Raw genomic sequence first — 17,982 nt, forward strand, 5'->3', positions numbered from 1 at the left:
TCTAGTCATGAATGGAATCATTTTCAAACAGTATTTTATTTACGGTAATTATCTTTGTATAACATTAAAAATAGTTTGATCTGAAACATAAGTGTTACAAAAACTAAAAAAAACGTGTGTTGGCCCCGTGAGAACAGGACTGCAGTGGTGTCCAAAATTATTTTTACAAGCTTCCCTCCAGCTAAAGAGTTAACTTACGAAACAAAATTACAGATGATGCCACTTATTTTAAAGAATAAGTTAAACATATGTGCTACACAAAAGATAAACTTTGTGCTTTCACAAATAAAAACGCACAAAGCTTATTGTCATGAGTCATGACTGAGTTAAGACTCAATCATTAGAGATAATTTTTAATTTTATAACTCGTTAGCAGAGATCTGTTTAAAAAGTACAAATGTTCATAGCTGTCCAGATTATTCCGTGCGTAATTGTGACTTAAAGAGGTTCAGACACATTTCATTAGAAATCAATGATCTTTTCATGCACCATTTTCCAACAGCAGGTTCCTTTGATTCTTTATTTCAGATTTAAAGAAATAATGGGACAAGCATTGCCCTCCTGCGTATCCCACTTTGCTGCTGCGGTTTTCATCGTCCTCAAAAGATCTGATTTAAAACTGAAAAAAACAAAAAAAACAAAAGTCCTTCTGCTGAGAGCCTGCTTAAATCTAAATTCAAATACTGAAGACGTAAAACAAACCTGGAACTTTAGTTTGGAGAAATAACATTTATTATTACAGAATTAGTTTCTTATCTTACAGATCTGTTGTTGATTTCAGTTCTCTATCAGAGCCTTAGAACTGTTCATGTGAGGAAATGTCTCTTTCTGCAGGATGAGAAAACAAAGCCATGGTGGTATAAGCTAAGCTAAGCTGCTGCGGCCAACACTCTTGCTCTCTCTTCTCTGTAGCCTTTGAGGAGCTGGTTGATGAGAGTCAGTTCATTCTCCTTCTTCGCCGGATAAAGAGGCGGAAAAGGGTTGCCTTTGTACTCCAACACGGCCATCTTGGCTCTGTCCAGGTTCTCCCTGTTGGGGATCCGGGCCATCCGTGTGTAGCCGGTCGACTGGCTCTCAAAACGCGGAGCGAGGACTTTAAAGAGCTTCGGGACGAGATCCTTTTCCTGGAGAGGAAGCAGGAGGTGAATCAAGCGTTTGCCATTAAGAGCTGGGCGCAGCTTTTAACTTCACAAGGACGAGAGGAGCTGCAGACACGTACCGTGAGCCAGAAACTGGCCATTTTCATCGCCTTCTCGTCGGTGTCTCCTTTCTTGGCGTATTCGATGAGCTGGGAAGATGAAGCAACGGGACATTTGAAGTCAGAAACCCCTCGTGTCTGAATTCAGATTCAGACTGTGCTGCATGATTACGTCTACATACATGTAAAAACATTCAGATAGGGGAGTTTTACATAAAGTTTAACAACACTTGAGCAGAATCTGCAGGAATAGATACATGGGCCACAGCCCAAAGCTGGGAGTCTGTGTCCTGCTCATATTTACAAGACTGAATTATTCAGAACCAGACAAAAAATCCATCATCACAAGAAGCTTCAAGCTATTCTGGGTCAAATGTGCCCCAATTTCTAAACTGTTAACGTTTACACATTTAATAATAAATGTGGAAATAATTTATGTCTGTGTTATATCTTCATACGTTTAAAGCATAAATTATTATTTCTGCAACTAATTCAATAGTCCTTTGTTTCAGGCCACTGCTTGTTTATTTCTGTCAACCTTTACCATCAAAAGGTGATTGGTCTGCAGTTGAGCCTCAGGTTAACCAATCAGGTGTTAGAACCTAACTGAGAAGAAATATTAATATATAAACTACCATTTTATCCTATATTGAACCCACGTTTGAATTAATGAGTCCCACATTGTCGTAATTAAGCATTCAATAAAGTACTAAGTAAAAATAAAGTAAAATACTTAACTTTATTTGACAGGAATATACATATTTTGTTAAACAAATGATTTTATTTATAATTAACTTGGCAGTGGTAATTTTGGTCCTTGTTTTTAAACACTCAATGCACTGATTGAATAAGTTTATGAGTAAGAGCACAAAGTACTGTCTTTTTAGACACTTAAATATACACAATGTTGCTGCACTTTCTGAAACGAGATATTGCTTTCTCAGCAAAACAATATACCTTAATCTGTAACAAGAAAACTATTTCAGTGAAAATAAAAAACGTCCCTCATTTGGCTGATCACGCTTCATCAAAAGAGCCCAAATAGCTGCTAGTATCAGTTGTCGGGTTTAAAAGTGGAGGCCCTGTTGTACGGTGATATGAAGCTTTGGATTATAGAGGGAAATTTATGTCAAGGAGGACATAAGCAACAGCTTAGAGGATTCCTGTTCAAATATCCTCGGAGCAACAAGAGGAGGCTGGAGGGTTTCTGGGTCTACTTTAAGCTGAGTAGTGAGAAATGTTGAAGAGATTGCACAAAGTCTAAAGGAAACGGAAACCACCTTCAGCAAATATCCTCCAGAGAACCTTGATCAGCATCGGACCATGAACGCATGACTGGGGTGCATCTTCTAGCTGGATGTGCCAGACTTTAATCAAACTGTTGTGCATAAAATGTGAGTAAAAATGTGAAAGGGCCCGGCGGGGCATCTTATTTGGTTTAGATTTTTCTGCTAGACTCTATTAGTCTAACCTGTCATACAGTAAGTGTTTTTGGTTTGTGGTAAAACAGGATGAGAATTATGAAAATATATATATTGTGATAAATTGAAACTTTCACTGATAGTATACAGTTGAAAGCAGACATTCACATGTATTGCATAAAAAGAAAACCACAAATTAAATCAGAATTAATGCTTCCTTTTTTGGTCTCTTAGGGTCGATAAAACTAAATCTAATCTTTATTTGGTATAATTTAGCCTGGACAGCCAGATTGATATTGTGTAGCACTCTCTGTTCTACACATTATCAAATCCGTTTGGGGACAGGAGGGACATGCAGCAGAACTCTCCAAGCTGATTGGACGAAGCGACGCCTAGTGTCCCCCTAACAAAGGTTGGTTTTAGCCAATCACGGTATCAGTGAGAAGCTACAACAAGTTACCCTGGTCCCGGCACTTCTTGCTGTTCTTCTTACAAAGATGAAATCGTGGATTCTGACAGCAGCAGCTACGCCTGCGTCCTCCTGCGCTGCCATGTTTATGTTGGGTCAGCTGTGGACTCAGCAGCTCTTGCTTTCGTCACAGCTCTATGACCCGCCTTAAACCGTAATACTGCAACGTGATTGGCCCGAACTGTTTTTGGTTCTGTAACAAACGGTTGAAGTGGGAGCGGGACAAGATGGATTCTCGTGTGTGAACGCACAAATATGGCGAGAATTCATCTTGCAGGCAAGGTTAGGTTTAATTGCCTTTTAAACTACTTGACTCAAGTCAGACATTTTTGGCTGTCCTTTCACAAGCTTCTCACAGTTTGCTCAGATTTCGGGCTCTTGCTCTGAAGTAACACTACTCTCCTAGTCTCTAGAGGGCAGCGTTGAGCTTTTACGCCAAGCGTACTACACCCCACTACACGTAGAAGTAGAAAAAAATTTTTTTCAACATTTAAGCATCTTATTTTCTTCCAAAAGGAACGGAATGTCCAGGAATTGTTAACAATTTGTTGATCACGGTGATCTTTTTGGGCCGAATCATAAAGATGTAAAAATTTACGAACCTCCGGCCAGAAAGAGCGCTTGCTTATCCGCATAGTTAGAAATTTTACCAGGTGCGCGGAGCAGAAACTCCGGGGGGAATGGAAGCCAAAATGATGTCATTTGGCATCGCGGACCTTGCGTCAAGCATAAAGCAACCCTAAGTCCTGCAAGCTTCCCCGGTTTTCCCTCCATATTTAATGATTGTCATCATGGTCAAACACTTTAATTCAGTGAGACTACAGGACATGTCACAAAAAAATAGGGTCATTGTCCTTGAGTGTGTTTTAAAACTGTAATATGGCTTTATGTTGTTGGTTTGTTTTGGTAGTAATGGCTTCTTCATCTCTGAGTGGCCTTCAAGCCTATGTCAGTGAATTTAGTTTTTACCCTGTGGATAATGACACAAGCCTCAGCAAGCAGATTTAAAAAGGTCTTATGTTCTGGGGTTCATACGCACATTTCACACTAAAGCACGGCCGTCTTTGGGACAGCACTGTGATTTTAGTGCTGGCATATTATTGTAAGGATGGATTAATGTAGCACCTCCAGGCATCTGGAAATTGTACCCTAGGTTAAAACTAGACCTGTCGACAGCCACAATTACACAAAAGCCACAATTAATTTCTTTCTTTCTTTGATATCTTGGGTGATCGCTTCCAAGTTTTCCCATGATGAAACAAAATCAAAGTGTTTGAGATAATCCTTACAACACATCCATAGTTGTGCCTCCTTTTAACTGGAATGTTGTGAATTAAGCCAGTATTAGTGTGAATATGTCTCAATCTGAAAATAGTAATTTAGTAATATTATATGATCTGAAAAGTAATATAGTAATATCAATGATCTGAAAACATTTTCAAACGAATAGAAATGACCTAAACCAAGAAACATTCACCCTGATTTAAGATCGGAACAATCAGGGAAGAAAAAAGGTATGCTTATTTTTAACCTGCGTATCAGAACCTAATATATGACTGTTCTCCCTGCTGCCCACTGGAACTTCACAGCATCTGCTGCAGGTCCACCAGGTTCTGCAACAGCTTCACCCCTGTTGCCATCAGACTGTTGAACTCTAAACGGGACTATGCATCACACTAACCTGACAACAGCCAGCTGTATGTATCGCTCCGCCTAGCTCCACTCACATACATCTGGGACACGGCTCATTGAAAATGATTTCCCCAACCAAATTTTTGGTCTGGCCAATCAGGACGCAGGGCGGGTGTTTCATGGATGTGACGTAGTGGAGAAGCCACCGTGAGATTCCAACAACAATGGCGGCTCGCATCGAGGAAGCAAGCGTTAGCATTGATGCTGCTATTTCCTCCGTGTTGTCCAATCTATCTGATATTGTTTCATTAAAAGAACATCAGAGAACGGCTCTGAAGGCTTTTGTTGGTGGAAACCATGTTTTCGCCCTTCTCCCGACCGGATTTGGCAAGTTTTGTTTTCCGGGGCGCGTACGCGGACGCGCCCCGGAGCGGTTAGCGGTTAGCGCTAACCATATTGGGAGGCCTATTAGTCCTCAACGCGGTCAGCCCGGGATCGACTCCGACCCGCGGCGCTTTGCCGCCTGTCTTCCCCCTCTTCCTGTCAGCTCACTGTCAATAAAAGGTGTGCCACTACAGTGTTTCCCGCATGGATTTGCTTATGCGAGGCGGACCGACTCGCCTCGCGGAGCGGGGGGGGGGGGGGGGGGGTGGATGACTTTTTCTCCGCGGGGGGGGGGTGGACGACACGTTTTCCGCGGACCGGCTCGCGGAGCGGAGGGGGGTGGACGACACGTTTTCCGCGGCCGCCTCGCCAAGATAGCGCTGCGGGAAACCCTGCACTAGAGCCGCAAACACATAAAAAAAAAAAAAAAGTTTTTTTTTTCCGGCGTCGGTCTCATCAGCGTCACGGGTTAGCTTCGGTGTGAGTGGTTGAAATAGCACGTTGATAAAGATGACAGACAAGTGGCTTATCCAATCATATGCAAGGAGTTTTGATAAGGCCCAGCCTTCAGTAAAGGCAATGCCTATGGCAGTGTCCCAGATGTATGTGAGTGGAGCTAGGCGGAGCGATACATACAGCTGGCTGTTGTCAGGTTAGCATCACACATGCACAGAACTGAACTTTATGGCCATTTTGCATCATTATTTTGCACTGCAAACGTTCCTGAACTTTTATAATCCATTTAAATTAAAGTACACAACTGAACGTTTCCTGCATTTTTGCACCATTTTTATTTTGCACTGCCAACATTGAAATTTTCAAATTATTACCTTTTTGCACTATACACATGGTGAAACATTCTTCTGCACACTTAATTTTTTTTTCTCCTGCACTGTTACGTTCTGATCACTGCTGCACTTTATATTGCAATGTTATTTTATTTCAATTGCAATCACGTTACATTGTCGTAAGCTGTATGCAACGAAATTTCGTTTTGTATGCACTCTGTACATACAAAATGACAATAAAGTTTGTCTAAGTCTACTGCACATAGTCAATCTATATCTTTAAAGAACTAAAACAAAAACGGGAAAAATACTAACAGTTTGAAACCCAAACGTTCTCTCTCCACCTATTGAAGCATCTATATGCCTTAAAATGTGGGATTAGTAAATAATTAAAGCCTTGAGAAATATTTTAAACACAAGGTGCCGATGATCTCCTGCAGAATGTCACAGAAACATGTCAGAGTTAAATTCAGTGGTTATTTCTTCTGTCTGATCAGGAGGATCAGACAGATCCCCCCCCCCCCCCCCCCCCCCCCCCCATACACACCTTCTCGGCGTAGAAGCGGACTTCATCGGCTCTGGCCTGCGTGGTTTCTATCCTCTCATGCCGGACCAGTCCCGTCAGGATGTTCCGCAGCATGTTGATCCGGGACTCCGGGCCCAGGCCCATCTTCCGGGCCACCCGGCCGTGGGAGATCAGCGTCTGCAGCGTGAGGCGCATCGCGTCCCGTGGGTTCCGCCACACTAACAGCGACCACGATAAAGAGCAACGGGGAGAAAAACGACCGTAAACACGTAAACCGAGCAAAGCGCTTAGCCCGTCTGTTGGGAAGAAAACATAAAGGACATTAAAGCGAATACGTTTACCAGCTAAGTCAACGGTAACGCGCCTGCATTTGACATTGGATGTGCGCCGCCAAATGTGTCCGACCTGCTCAGCAAACTAGGCAACTACGGTTCCGCAAAGCTACTGGCAATATAGAAATATTCCGAAATGTATTATAGGAATATATAATATAACTATGAACATTTGAATTAATTTAAAATTAATTAATGAGAAACGAGGTGTGCTATTTCATATGCAACATGTTTTGGTGGTATTTCCCCTCAAACATTGTATTTCTATGGTATGAAATGTATTGCTAAATTACTCTAAAGTATAAATTTTTTTCTGAACCATGATTTTGCACAGTGCAATGTATATCATTTTATATTACTCAAAACTTCTTATTTTAATTGACAGAGCTGCAAAAAAAAAAAAACAAAAAAAAAAAAAAAACAGTGAACAAATGCATCAATAATAAAAAGTGTGTTTATATTTTACAACATTGACAGACATTTTTTTTATATATTAATAATTTACCTTTTCCTTTCCCTGTCACCGAGAGCTCTAAGAATGCTTCTGTGTGTGAATAAGGAGAGAGAGAAAAACACATCTCAGCATGAACACCGGGGTGATTTTTCTCCACATATCCTGAACTCCTAGGAAACAGCATCCTGCGGCTCTGCTTTACACACTACTGCTGATTCCGTAAATAAGTGTTCTGAAGAACAAAGGCATCCTGTCTAAGCGATTAGGATCCTTTTCAAATAAATGCTGTGTTTAAATTTCAAAGGCAGGCTCTAAACCTGATAGGAGTCCTTGCTTCCTTTCCAAAAAGATAGTGCAGCATAAAGCAGGGAAGCGTAACATCAAGGTTTTTTTCCCCCCAGTTATTTTCTAATAAGGCTATTGACATGGACGTCACACCAGGTGTCTGTAACAACCCAGGAAACCCACACATACAATAAAAGAAGCACAGATAAGTTTATTCTAGAAGTTACGTTGTGTCTCTGAAACCAAATGGCAGTGTGATACATATTTTCATCAATTTGTCCTTCAGTTAAATGAACTCTGCCAGTACCACAGGATGACAAACATCCCCACACCACAATGTTCCCTACTCCAAAATTCACTGTTGATGCCATCTTTGGGGTGATGTGTTGTGCCATTTGTTCGCTAAGCATGATGACCCCTAAATAACTACATTTTCATCTCATTTGAACCAGGCAAAGCTCTTCCAGCATTACCTTGCTCTACATAAACACATATGAAGGGACTTCTTTCTTCACCAGGGAAGTCAGGCATGGGGAGCGGCTATAAAGAGCATTACCCTTGACTGCCTTGCTCGTTATTATCCCTAAAAAACTGGACTTGCCCCTTCCAGATGTTTTTAAAGGTCTCTGTGAATGGTCATTGGACAATATTGCTGGATCTCCTTTTGACTTCTCGGTCAGAGATCTTTAAAGGAGCCTGGTCTGTTACAAAACGGTATTCTTTTCACTTCCAGATTATAGCCCCAACAATCGTCACCAGAAGATTGAGAAGATTAGAAATACATTTTCCACCAAAACCACAAGTGTCTTTTTTCAACAACAAGCTTGCAAAGGTCTTGAGAGAGCTTTTTGTTTTTACCTATCACAAGATGCTTCTTGTCTGATATCATGGTTAGTGGGGAAAACCTTTTATAGGTAATTATTCAGTCAGTTAGGCAAATTTCAGCATCATAAAATAATGATCTTGTTCAGAGGATCTCAATGTTCTGTACAAAATGAGATTAATTAAGACAATAAAGCCACAATATGACATGAAACCAAGAGAAATATGGTTTTATAATTTATTTATTGGTGTCAAACTGTCTGCACATTGTTGAGAATGACGGTGGAAACGCAGCAGTGCTAGATGACTATAGAAGGATCCAGTTTAATAGCTGGACATGGTGTTCTGCAGCCACTGGTTGAAGAGGCAGACCTGTGAATAGAAACAGTGAAAGATAGATTAGTACAATCGGCCTGGAATAAAAAAATAAAATTTTATTTTGCATAATGTTAATGTGCTATTTCGAAAACACAGATCATTTTACCTTGGCGTAGACACCGGGATGGTCTCTCTCAGCACATCCATATCCCCAGGAAACAACACCCTGCAGCTCACCGTTGCACACAACAGGGCCACCAGAATCACCCTGACAACAAAGCAGTTCAAAATTATTAAAATTAGTTATTAAATTAATAGAAAGATGTTTGCAACATCCCTAGAACAGCCCACTTTATGATTTGTGTGAATTTGAACTGTTCCATACCTGGCAGGAGTCCTTGCCTCCCTCCAGGTATCCGGCACAGAACATGGAATCGGTGATCATTCCAGGGTAGGAGTTATCACAGTCCCTGTCGGACAGGATGGGGATGTCCAGGCACTGCAGCTTGTTCTTATCAGCAGCTGAATTGAGTAGACAGAGCATCATATTAGTCTCTAAAGTAACCTCCAAGAAGACCAAATGTTGAAGCACTCTACGTCTGTGAAGCTACATTTTAGATCTTACTCACTGGAGCTCATGGTGTTGCCCCAGCCGGAGACTTTGCACATGGTGCCAGCAGGAGCGCAGCTACTGGGCAGAGCCACAGGCTGCACGTACTGGTTGAGGGTGGCGGGCTGGCTGAGCTTGATCAGCATGATGTCGTTGTCGATGGTGTAGGCATTGTAGCCGGGATGGCGGATGACGCTGGAGGAGCTGATGAACTGCTCGCTTCCCTCGCTGATGCTGATGTGGTGCTCTCCCAGACGCACTTGGATACGGCTGCAAAGAGTTTGAAGACAGCATGAGCACAAGCACACACACGAAGACTAATTTACCTGAATCAGAGCTTTAGTCGTGGAGACATGAGTGTTTCTGTGCACTTACGACTTGTAGCAGTGAGCAGCGGACACGACCCAGTTCTCGTTGACCAGGGAGCCACCGCAGAAGTGGTAGCCGGAGTTCAGAGACACCTGATGGGGCTGAGAGTAGGGTGTGCACTCATACCCTCCGACGATCTTGTCGTCCTCCAAGGCAACTGAAGAAACACACAGGAAAAACAAACATAAAGTGTTGGACTAAATATTTTAAAACTCAATTTAGCAGCTTATTCAGTGTAAATAGGAAGACAAGCTTACAGGCAGCTCCAATGAGCAGAACAAACACCAGAGACCTCATGGTTGCTGAGTGATCTTGTTGATGAGAGAACTTCACCTGCAGCCCTGGTTTATATAGGAAGGTAGGTCTGAGCTCTGCCTATGAGGACACCTCCCTCCGTTATCTGTGACCAACCAGTGTCCTGGACAGAAACTCTCTGAATGATGGAAAAACAAACTGTTTATGCCAAAGTTCAACCGAACATAAGACATAGAGCTGATATTCTGTTTTGTTGTCATTAAGAAAAGTCTTAATATTTTGAAAAGAAATATGTTTAATTACAAATAATATTATTGTTAATCACCTCTAACTACAGTATTTTTGGTTTCCATTTTTAAGTAGCATCTTTAATTGTTTGACAGTTGGATCTAACTATACATGAGCTGTCAGAAGTTTGGGCACATCTGACACATTCCCATTGAATGAAATTACATGGACTGAATTTAAATAGCGCTCTTCCTGTCATGCTGATGGATTTTGTGGGCTAATTGTTAATCTAGGCAAAAATAAAAAAAATTAAACTTTGTGTTTAATTTTATATTGCTGAGAATTAATTATTATGGCTGGGACCTGTAACTGGCCTCATCAGCATAAGCATTATCCTGACAAGAGACTGAAAATATATCACCAGGTGCAAAGTTATTTTAGAACAGATTGTTGATGGTGGATCAATTTTAAAAATTCAGTGAATAGTCTGACAGAAAAACAAGACATTTCTTTAAGTCTTTCCTTATGGCTTATCAACAGCATCACTGGTAACATTGATAAACAATCTGTAAATGTATACAGTCATATTGAATAAATTATAATAAGTAACCCAATTAACTAAGTCAAATATACATTATATAGATTAATTTATCACAGACAGAATTTTTTTTCTGTTAATTTGTTATTTTTTGCCTACATATAATAGAAAAAAACATTTTTAAGATTGGACTATTACATCAAACCGATAAAAAAAATTTTTAACACAAGAATATAGGCTTAATGAAAAGTATATATATATATATATTATTTTTTTAAGAAGGAGAATTAATTGCTGATAATTCTGTGTTTCACATAATTTAACAATGTTATGATCCCCTTTATTAATGTACAGTTATAAACACTGGGTTTTGGAATTAACGTGATTAACTTTGTGTTCTTTGAGTATTAAAAATTTGACAAAACCAAGATTTATGTTGCTTTTTTTTACCCTTTGTATGTTGATCCAGAAAGAAAATTGGCACAGTTCCTTAAAACTCGCTGCAGATGTATGTACATGTGTTTTTTCTGAGATGTAGGACAATTTAGCAGCTTTCCCTCAGTCCAAATGGTTGCATGTCATAAAGGGCAACCTAGAAAATCTTTATTTTTTAGTTAAATAATTATTCAGAATTGAATAAAATAGTTGTTGCAGATCTAATTGTGTTGTATTGCTACATTTTGTACAAATAATTATTTCAGGAAGCTAACTTTAAAAACTCCCTGCTGCCAGGGATGTTAATGCTGGTGGCACCACTGATAGGCAACATTACCTTGAGCAATGGCATCATGGGAATTTGCCAACTGTGTCAATCAGATCTGGTTAAATATTGTTAGAATTAGAGGAAAATGTCCTGAGAGGGACCATTCATATCTGTCAGCTGATAACTGACCATTAAGATCACCTTTTCCACCCCTGACTGGCTATTACTGGAGCAATCAGGTCATTTGGGGTAGACCGAACATGTTTGTAGCTGAAATGAGAGGATGATGTTAAGTTCTATATTCCTATTGTTATTGCTGTGATATGACTGCATACCTCTCCACTGTCAGGTACTCCCACATGAAGGAACCTAACATAAATTGTTATAAGAATATTAAAATATCATTTGTACAGCATTTTTCTTAACAATATTACAAGCGGTTTGTTTTACATATTTGCACATAGCAGTTGCAGAATACCTTTTTTGAGAGTCAGCAACTGAAGGGCGCCAAGCCAATAATATGTCTACAAAGTATTTAGTGTTGAGGAATATTAAGTATCAAAAGGTAAGCAGAAAAATTTCTTCAAATACAGAATTAACACTAAAAGGGTTAAACAGAAAAAGGCATGGCCAAGTTTATCATCTATAGGAGGAAAACGTGAAGTTACTGGCAGCAATAGCTCAGCCAATGGCCATCGGCAGGAACGTGTCACAGATTAAACAGAATCGCTGGACCAGATGATGAACAAAAACTGAGTGAGAACATAAAGTGAAATGGAAGAAATGATTGCAGATAATGGCAGACATTGCATAATTGGATGTTAGTGGGAGAAAAGAACAGAGAAAGAAAACTCTGTCATTATGTCCTCCAGCAGCCTCAGCTTATAGAAGCTTAACTACAGAGAATGCTTAGGATAACCCAAGCCCCTTTAACTATAAACTTCACATAAAAGGAAAGAATAGAAGTTGTTGTGATCGTTTCACACAATGATAAACAGTTTAGGGGCTCTTGTTTGTCTTTGCGAATATCACACACTTATATTTACAAAAAATAATACACAAAAGGAAGGACAGCAGCAATCAGAATATTTACTACATTCTGTCCATGAGGTGTCTTCAAGTAATGGGGGGGGAGGTAGACTTGACTTGACCTCCCTGGGGTAAAGACAGCTGTAGGTCAATTTGTTTTTTTAAAGTCCTAAATCTTCTACCAGATGAGAGTGGAGAAACACAAAAACGTGTCCGGGTTGAATAAATGGAGACTGTCGCCATAGCACAGGCTTTCTTTTGGAGTCTGCAGGTGTAAATGTCCGTCAGGGATCCAATAACGTGTTTTCCGCTGACATCATCACCCGCTGCAGGTTCTTCCTGTTCTCCTGAGAGCAGTTGGAGAACCAGAGAATGCAGCAATACACCAGGAAGCTCTCTATCACTGACCTGTAGACGTTCGTGAGGATGACACGCTTTAACTTCCCGAGAAAATAAAGTCTTTGTGTCATGATTTGGGTTTTCGTTTATTTTGCCTTTGGACTCTTCATATTTAGTCTGTCACCTCTCTCCAATCAGCTCAGTCTTCCTCCAGCCACCACCCTAGTCTGGATCATCTCCACCTGTTGCCACTAATTAGTTACTCAGCTCACCTGTTCACCAGCCTACATATACCTGCCTCAGCCAACTCATCTCTGCCAGAACGTCACTTCTCTTCTCGTCTGGTGTCATGTGCCCTGCCATTACCAGATCCCGTGTGCTCAGCCAGCTGGACTCTTTGGTTAAATGTACCCGTGTCTGCGTGCTGCAGTTCTGCCTGCTTTCTCTGTGAGTCCCAGTCGCTTGCTGTGCCTGTTCTGGTGGTTCCCTGGTCTACATCGCCTCTTCTGGTCTTTATCTACCTGCATCATGTGGGGTTCCCCAAGGATCCATCCTGGGTCCCCTCCTCTTCAATATCTACATGCTCCCTCTAGCTCAGATCATAAGAAACAACAACATCAGCTACCGTAAGTATGCAGACGACACACAGCTTTACATCACCATGTCACCAGGTGACTATGAACCAGTTCAGGCACTGAGTGAATGCAGGATGCAAACTTCCAGAAAACTGTAAAAGTGCCGAAAGCCTGAGTTCTTTTAAATCAAGATTAAAAACACATTTGTTTAGGATTGCATTTGACTGTTCTAGTTAAACTGTTCTACTGTTTTTAATGTTCTTTTTTTGTTTCTACATTCTATCCCTACTTGCTTTTATTCTGTTTTATTTTCCTATATTTTAATCATGTAAAGCACTTTGCATTGTCTCTGTACTGAATTGTGCTCCGTCCGTCCGTCCGTCCGTCCGTCCGTCCGTCCGTCCGTTGTCTTCCGCTTATCCGGGGTCGGGTCGCGGGGGTAGCAGCTTCAGTAGGGAGGCCCAGACGTCCCTCTCCCCAGCCACTTGGGCCAGCTCCTCAGGAGGAATCCCAAGGCGTTCCCAGGCCAGCCGGGAGACATAGTCCCTCCAGCGTGTCCTGGGTCTTCCCCTGGGTCTCCTCCCGGTGGGACGTGCCCGGAACACCTCTCCAGGGAGGCGTCCAGGAGGCATCCTGACCAGATGCCCGAGCCACCTCAACTGGCTCCTCTCGACGTGGAGGAGCAGCGGCTCTACTCTGAGTCCTCCCCGGATGACTGAGCTCCTCACCCTATCTCTAAGGGAGAGCCCAGACACACTACGGAGAAAACTCATTTCAGCCGCTTGTATCCGGGATCTCGTTCTTTCGGTCACGACCCAAAGCTCGTGACCATAGATGAGGGTAGGAACGTAGATCGACCGGTAAATCGAGAGCTTCGCCTTTTGGCTCAGCTCTCTCTTCACCACAACGGATCGGTACAGCGCCCGCTTCACAGCAGACGCTGCACCAATCCGCCTGTCGATCTCCCGCTCCATCTTCCCCCCATTCGTGAACAAGACCCCAAGATACTTGAACTCCTCCACTAGGGGCAGGACATCCTCCCCAACCCGGAGAAGGCACTCTACCCTTTTCCGGTTCAAGACCATGGTCTCGGATTTGGAGGCACTGATCTTCATCCCGGCCGCTTCGCACTCGGCTGCGAACCGCTCCAGTGAGAGCTGTAGATCACGCCCTGATGAAGCCAATAGGACCACGTCATCCGCGAATAGCAGAGACGCAATCCTAAGGCCACCAAAGCGGATCCCCTCAACACCTTGGCTGCGCCTAGAAATTCTGTCCATAAAAGTTATGAACAGAATCGGTGACAAAGGGCAGCCTTGGCGGAGTCCAACTCTCACCGGAAACGAGTCCGACTTACTGCCGGCAATGCGGACCAGACTCTGACACCGGTCGTACAGAGACCTGACAGCCCTTATTAAAGGGTCCGGTACTCCATACTCCCGGAGTACCCCCCACAGGATCCCCCGGGGGACACGGTCGAATGCCTTCTCCAGATCCACAAAGCACATGTAGACTGGTTGGGCAAACTCCCATGCCCCCTCAAGAATCCTGCTGAGGGTGTAGAGCTGGTCCAGTGTTCCACGGCCAGGACGAAAACCACACTGCTCTTCCTGAATCCGAGATTCGACTATCCGACGGACCCTCCTTTCCAGAACCCCTGAATAGACCTTACCAGGGAGGCTTAAGAGTGTGATTCCTCTGTAGTTGGAACACTCCCTCCGGTCCCCCTTTTTAAATAGGGGGACCACCACCCCAGTCTGCCAATCCAGGGGAACTGCCCCCGATGTCCACGCAATGTTGCAGAGCCGCGTTAACCAACACAGCCCCACAACATCCAGAGCCTTAAGGTACTCAGGGCGAATCTCATCCACCCCCGGAGCCTTGCCACCGAGGAGCTTTTTAACAACCTCGGCAACCTCAGCACCAGAGATGGGAGAACCCGACCCAGAGTCCTCAGGCTCTGCTTCCTCAATGGAAGACGTGTTGGTGGGATTAAGGAGGTCTTCGAAGTATTCCGCCCACCGACGCACGACGTCCCGAGTCGAGGTCAGCAGCACACCACCCCCACTGTAAACAGTGTTGGTACTGCACTGCTTCCCCCTCCTGAGACGCCGGATGGTGGACCAGAATCGCTTCGAAGCCGTACGGAAGTCTTTCTCCATGGCCTCTCCGAACTCTTCCCACGCCCGAGTTTTTGCCTCGGCGACCAGCCGAGCCGCCTGCCGCTTCGACTGCCGGTACACATCAGCTGCTTCCGGAGTCCCACAGGCCAAAAAAGCCCGGTAGGACTCCTTCTTCAGCTTGACGGCTTCCCTCACCGCTGGTGTCCACCAGCGGGTTCGAGGGTTGCCGCCACGACATGCACCGACAACCTTGCGGCCACAGCTCCGACTAGCCGCCTCAGCAATAGAGGCGTGGAACATGGTCCATTCAGACTCAATGTCCCCCGCCTCCCTCGGGACGTGTTTAAAGTTCTCCCGGAGGTGGGAGTTAAAGCTCCGCCTCACAGGGGACTCCGCCAGACGTTCCCAGCAAACCCTCACAGTACGTTTGGGCCTGCCCGGTCGGACCGGCTTCCTCCCCCGCCATCGGAGCCAACTCACCACCAGGTAGTGGTCGGTGGAGAGCTCCGCCCCTCTCTTCACCCGAGTGTCCAAGACATGCGGCCGCAGGTCAGATGAAACGACAACAAAGTCGATCATTGAACTGCGACCTAGGGTGTCCTGGTGCCAAGAGCACATATGGACACCCTTATGCTTGAAGATGGTGTTTGTGATGGACAATCCATGACGAGCACAGAAGTCCAACAACAAAACACCACTCGAGTTCAGATCAGGTGGGCCATTCCTCCCAACCACGCCCCTCCAGGTCCCACTGTCATTGCCCACGTGAGCGTTGAAGTCCCCCAGCAAAACGAGGGAGTCCCCAGGAGGGGCACTCTCCAGTACCCCTTCCAAGGACTCCAAAAAGGGTGGGTAATCTGAACTGCTGTTTGGCGCATAAGCGCAAACAACAGTCAGAACCCGTCCCCCCACACGGATGCGGAGGGAGGCCACCCTCTCGTTCACCGGGGAAAACCCCAACGTGCAGGCACCGAGATGGGGGGCAACAAGTATGCCAACCCCAGCTCGGCGCCTCTCACCATGGGCAACTCCAGAGTGGAAGAATGTCCAGCCCCTCTCAAGGAGACTGGTTCCGGAGCCAGAGCGGTGCGTCGAGGTGAGTCCGACTATCTCTAGTCGGAACCTCTCAACCTCGCGCACAAGCTCAGGCTCCTTCCCCACCAGAGAGGTGACATTCCACGTCCCAAGAGCCAGCTTCTGCAGCCGAGGATCGGAACGCCAAGGTCCCCGCCCTCCACTGCTACCCGTTACACATTGCACCCGACCCCTTTGGCCCCTCCGACAGGTGGTGAGCCCATCGGAAGGGGGACCCATGTCGCCTCTTCGGGCTGAGCCCGGCCGGGCTCCATGGGCAAAAGCCCGGCCACCAGACGCTCGCCAACGTGCCCCACCTCCAGGCCTGGCTCCAGAGTGGGGCCCCGGTGACGCGCGTCCGGGCGAGGGAACACGAGGTCCAACAATCGTACTCATCATAAGGGGAGTTTTGGGCTGCGCTTTGTCTGGTCCCTCACCTAGGACCTGTCTGCCTTGGGTGACCCTGCTAGGGGCTTAAAGCCCCTGACAGCATAGCTCCTAGGATCACTGGGACACTCAAACCCCTCCACCACGGTAAGGTGGCAGCCCAGGGAGGGGCTGAATTGTGCTATATAAATAAATTTGCCTTGTCTTGCCTTGCATCCTCTGGTCTCCTGCTCATCCCTGCCTGCTTGCACCTTTAGCTAAAGTTCATCTGCCTAGTTTGGTTATGTTTTGTCTGCCTCACCTGCCAATATTCATCTTCTTCACATTAAACCTGATAAACGTAACTCTGTGTCGGGCTGAATATCGGGTTCACCGGCAGTAATCATTATTGTTGTACCGATACCAGTATCGGACGGGGCCCCTATCCAGCACTAAAATGGTGGTATCGGTATCGGCAAGTACCAACAAATAGGGCACTGATACCATTTTGATGTTTGTATGTCACTTGAACGCAGCCTTCTCTCTCCCGACTAGTATTATACATGTTATATAAGTTCATGAATGTTGCACTATTTTGGCATTTGAGAGCCAAAAGTTTATTCAACTATTGTCACCCATTCTAGGTAGGCAATAAAACGTTCTACTGCCCTAAGTAGTATGCAGTTCTTCATATATACACACACATCAATTTCAAACAGATGGTATCGGTATCAGCCAATACTGCACAGCCAGGTATCGGTATCGGGACCAAAAAATGGCATCGGCGCAACATTGGTAATCATTACACTTTGTTGGGTTTCCCCACCTGGTGTGAGATGTTCTTTCTTCCAGATGAGGTCAGCAGAGATGTGGAAACCCAGGAACTTGTAGTTCTCAACTCTTTCAACATCCTGCTTTCTCAACATCTCCGCTATGTGTTGAACGGGGGAGTGTGTTTGTTGCGATTACATTTCCTCAAGTACACCATTAACTTGCTTTGTTTTTGAGATGTTAAGGTCCAGAAGTCTCATTTCTAAAACATTGTGTAGAATCCATATTTAAACTGTATGTGCACCAACAAAAAACGTTTGCGTACCAGGTCCCGCCTCGTGTTCAGTCCTCTACACGACCACATTCAACCATA

The 17,982-nt window shown here is 44.3% G+C and overlaps 2 protein-coding genes across 2 annotated transcripts; both read right to left on the minus strand.

Annotated features, from left to right (window-relative positions):
- Window positions 1–713: 713 nt before the first annotated feature.
- On the minus strand, window positions 714–6,834 carry mrpl17 (mitochondrial ribosomal protein L17). Its single transcript, XM_021308332.2, has 4 exons — window positions 6,760–6,834; window positions 6,440–6,636; window positions 1,220–1,288; window positions 714–1,124 (listed from the first exon to the last, which is right to left on the minus strand). The coding sequence occupies exons 2-4, from the start codon at window positions 6,611–6,613 to the stop codon at window positions 870–872; spliced, it is 498 nt and encodes a 165-aa protein (XP_021164007.1). The 5' UTR covers window positions 6,614–6,636; window positions 6,760–6,834; the 3' UTR covers window positions 714–869.
- A 1,701-nt stretch (window positions 6,835–8,535) lies between these two features.
- On the minus strand, window positions 8,536–9,972 carry LOC105939654 (trypsin-2). The gene is made up of 6 exons (XM_012881909.3): window positions 9,866–9,972; window positions 9,615–9,765; window positions 9,259–9,509; window positions 9,015–9,151; window positions 8,796–8,897; window positions 8,536–8,683 (listed from the first exon to the last, which is right to left on the minus strand). Exons 1-6 carry the CDS (start codon window positions 9,903–9,905, stop codon window positions 8,636–8,638), a joined length of 729 nt encoding a protein of 242 aa, XP_012737363.1. The 5' UTR covers window positions 9,906–9,972; the 3' UTR covers window positions 8,536–8,635.
- Between the last annotated feature and the right edge of the window lie 8,010 nt (window positions 9,973–17,982).

The sequence above is a fragment of the Fundulus heteroclitus genome, chromosome 3 (assembly GCF_011125445.2).
Source record: "Fundulus heteroclitus isolate FHET01 chromosome 3, MU-UCD_Fhet_4.1, whole genome shotgun sequence".
Classification (NCBI taxonomy): Eukaryota; Metazoa; Chordata; class Actinopteri; order Cyprinodontiformes; family Fundulidae; genus Fundulus; species Fundulus heteroclitus.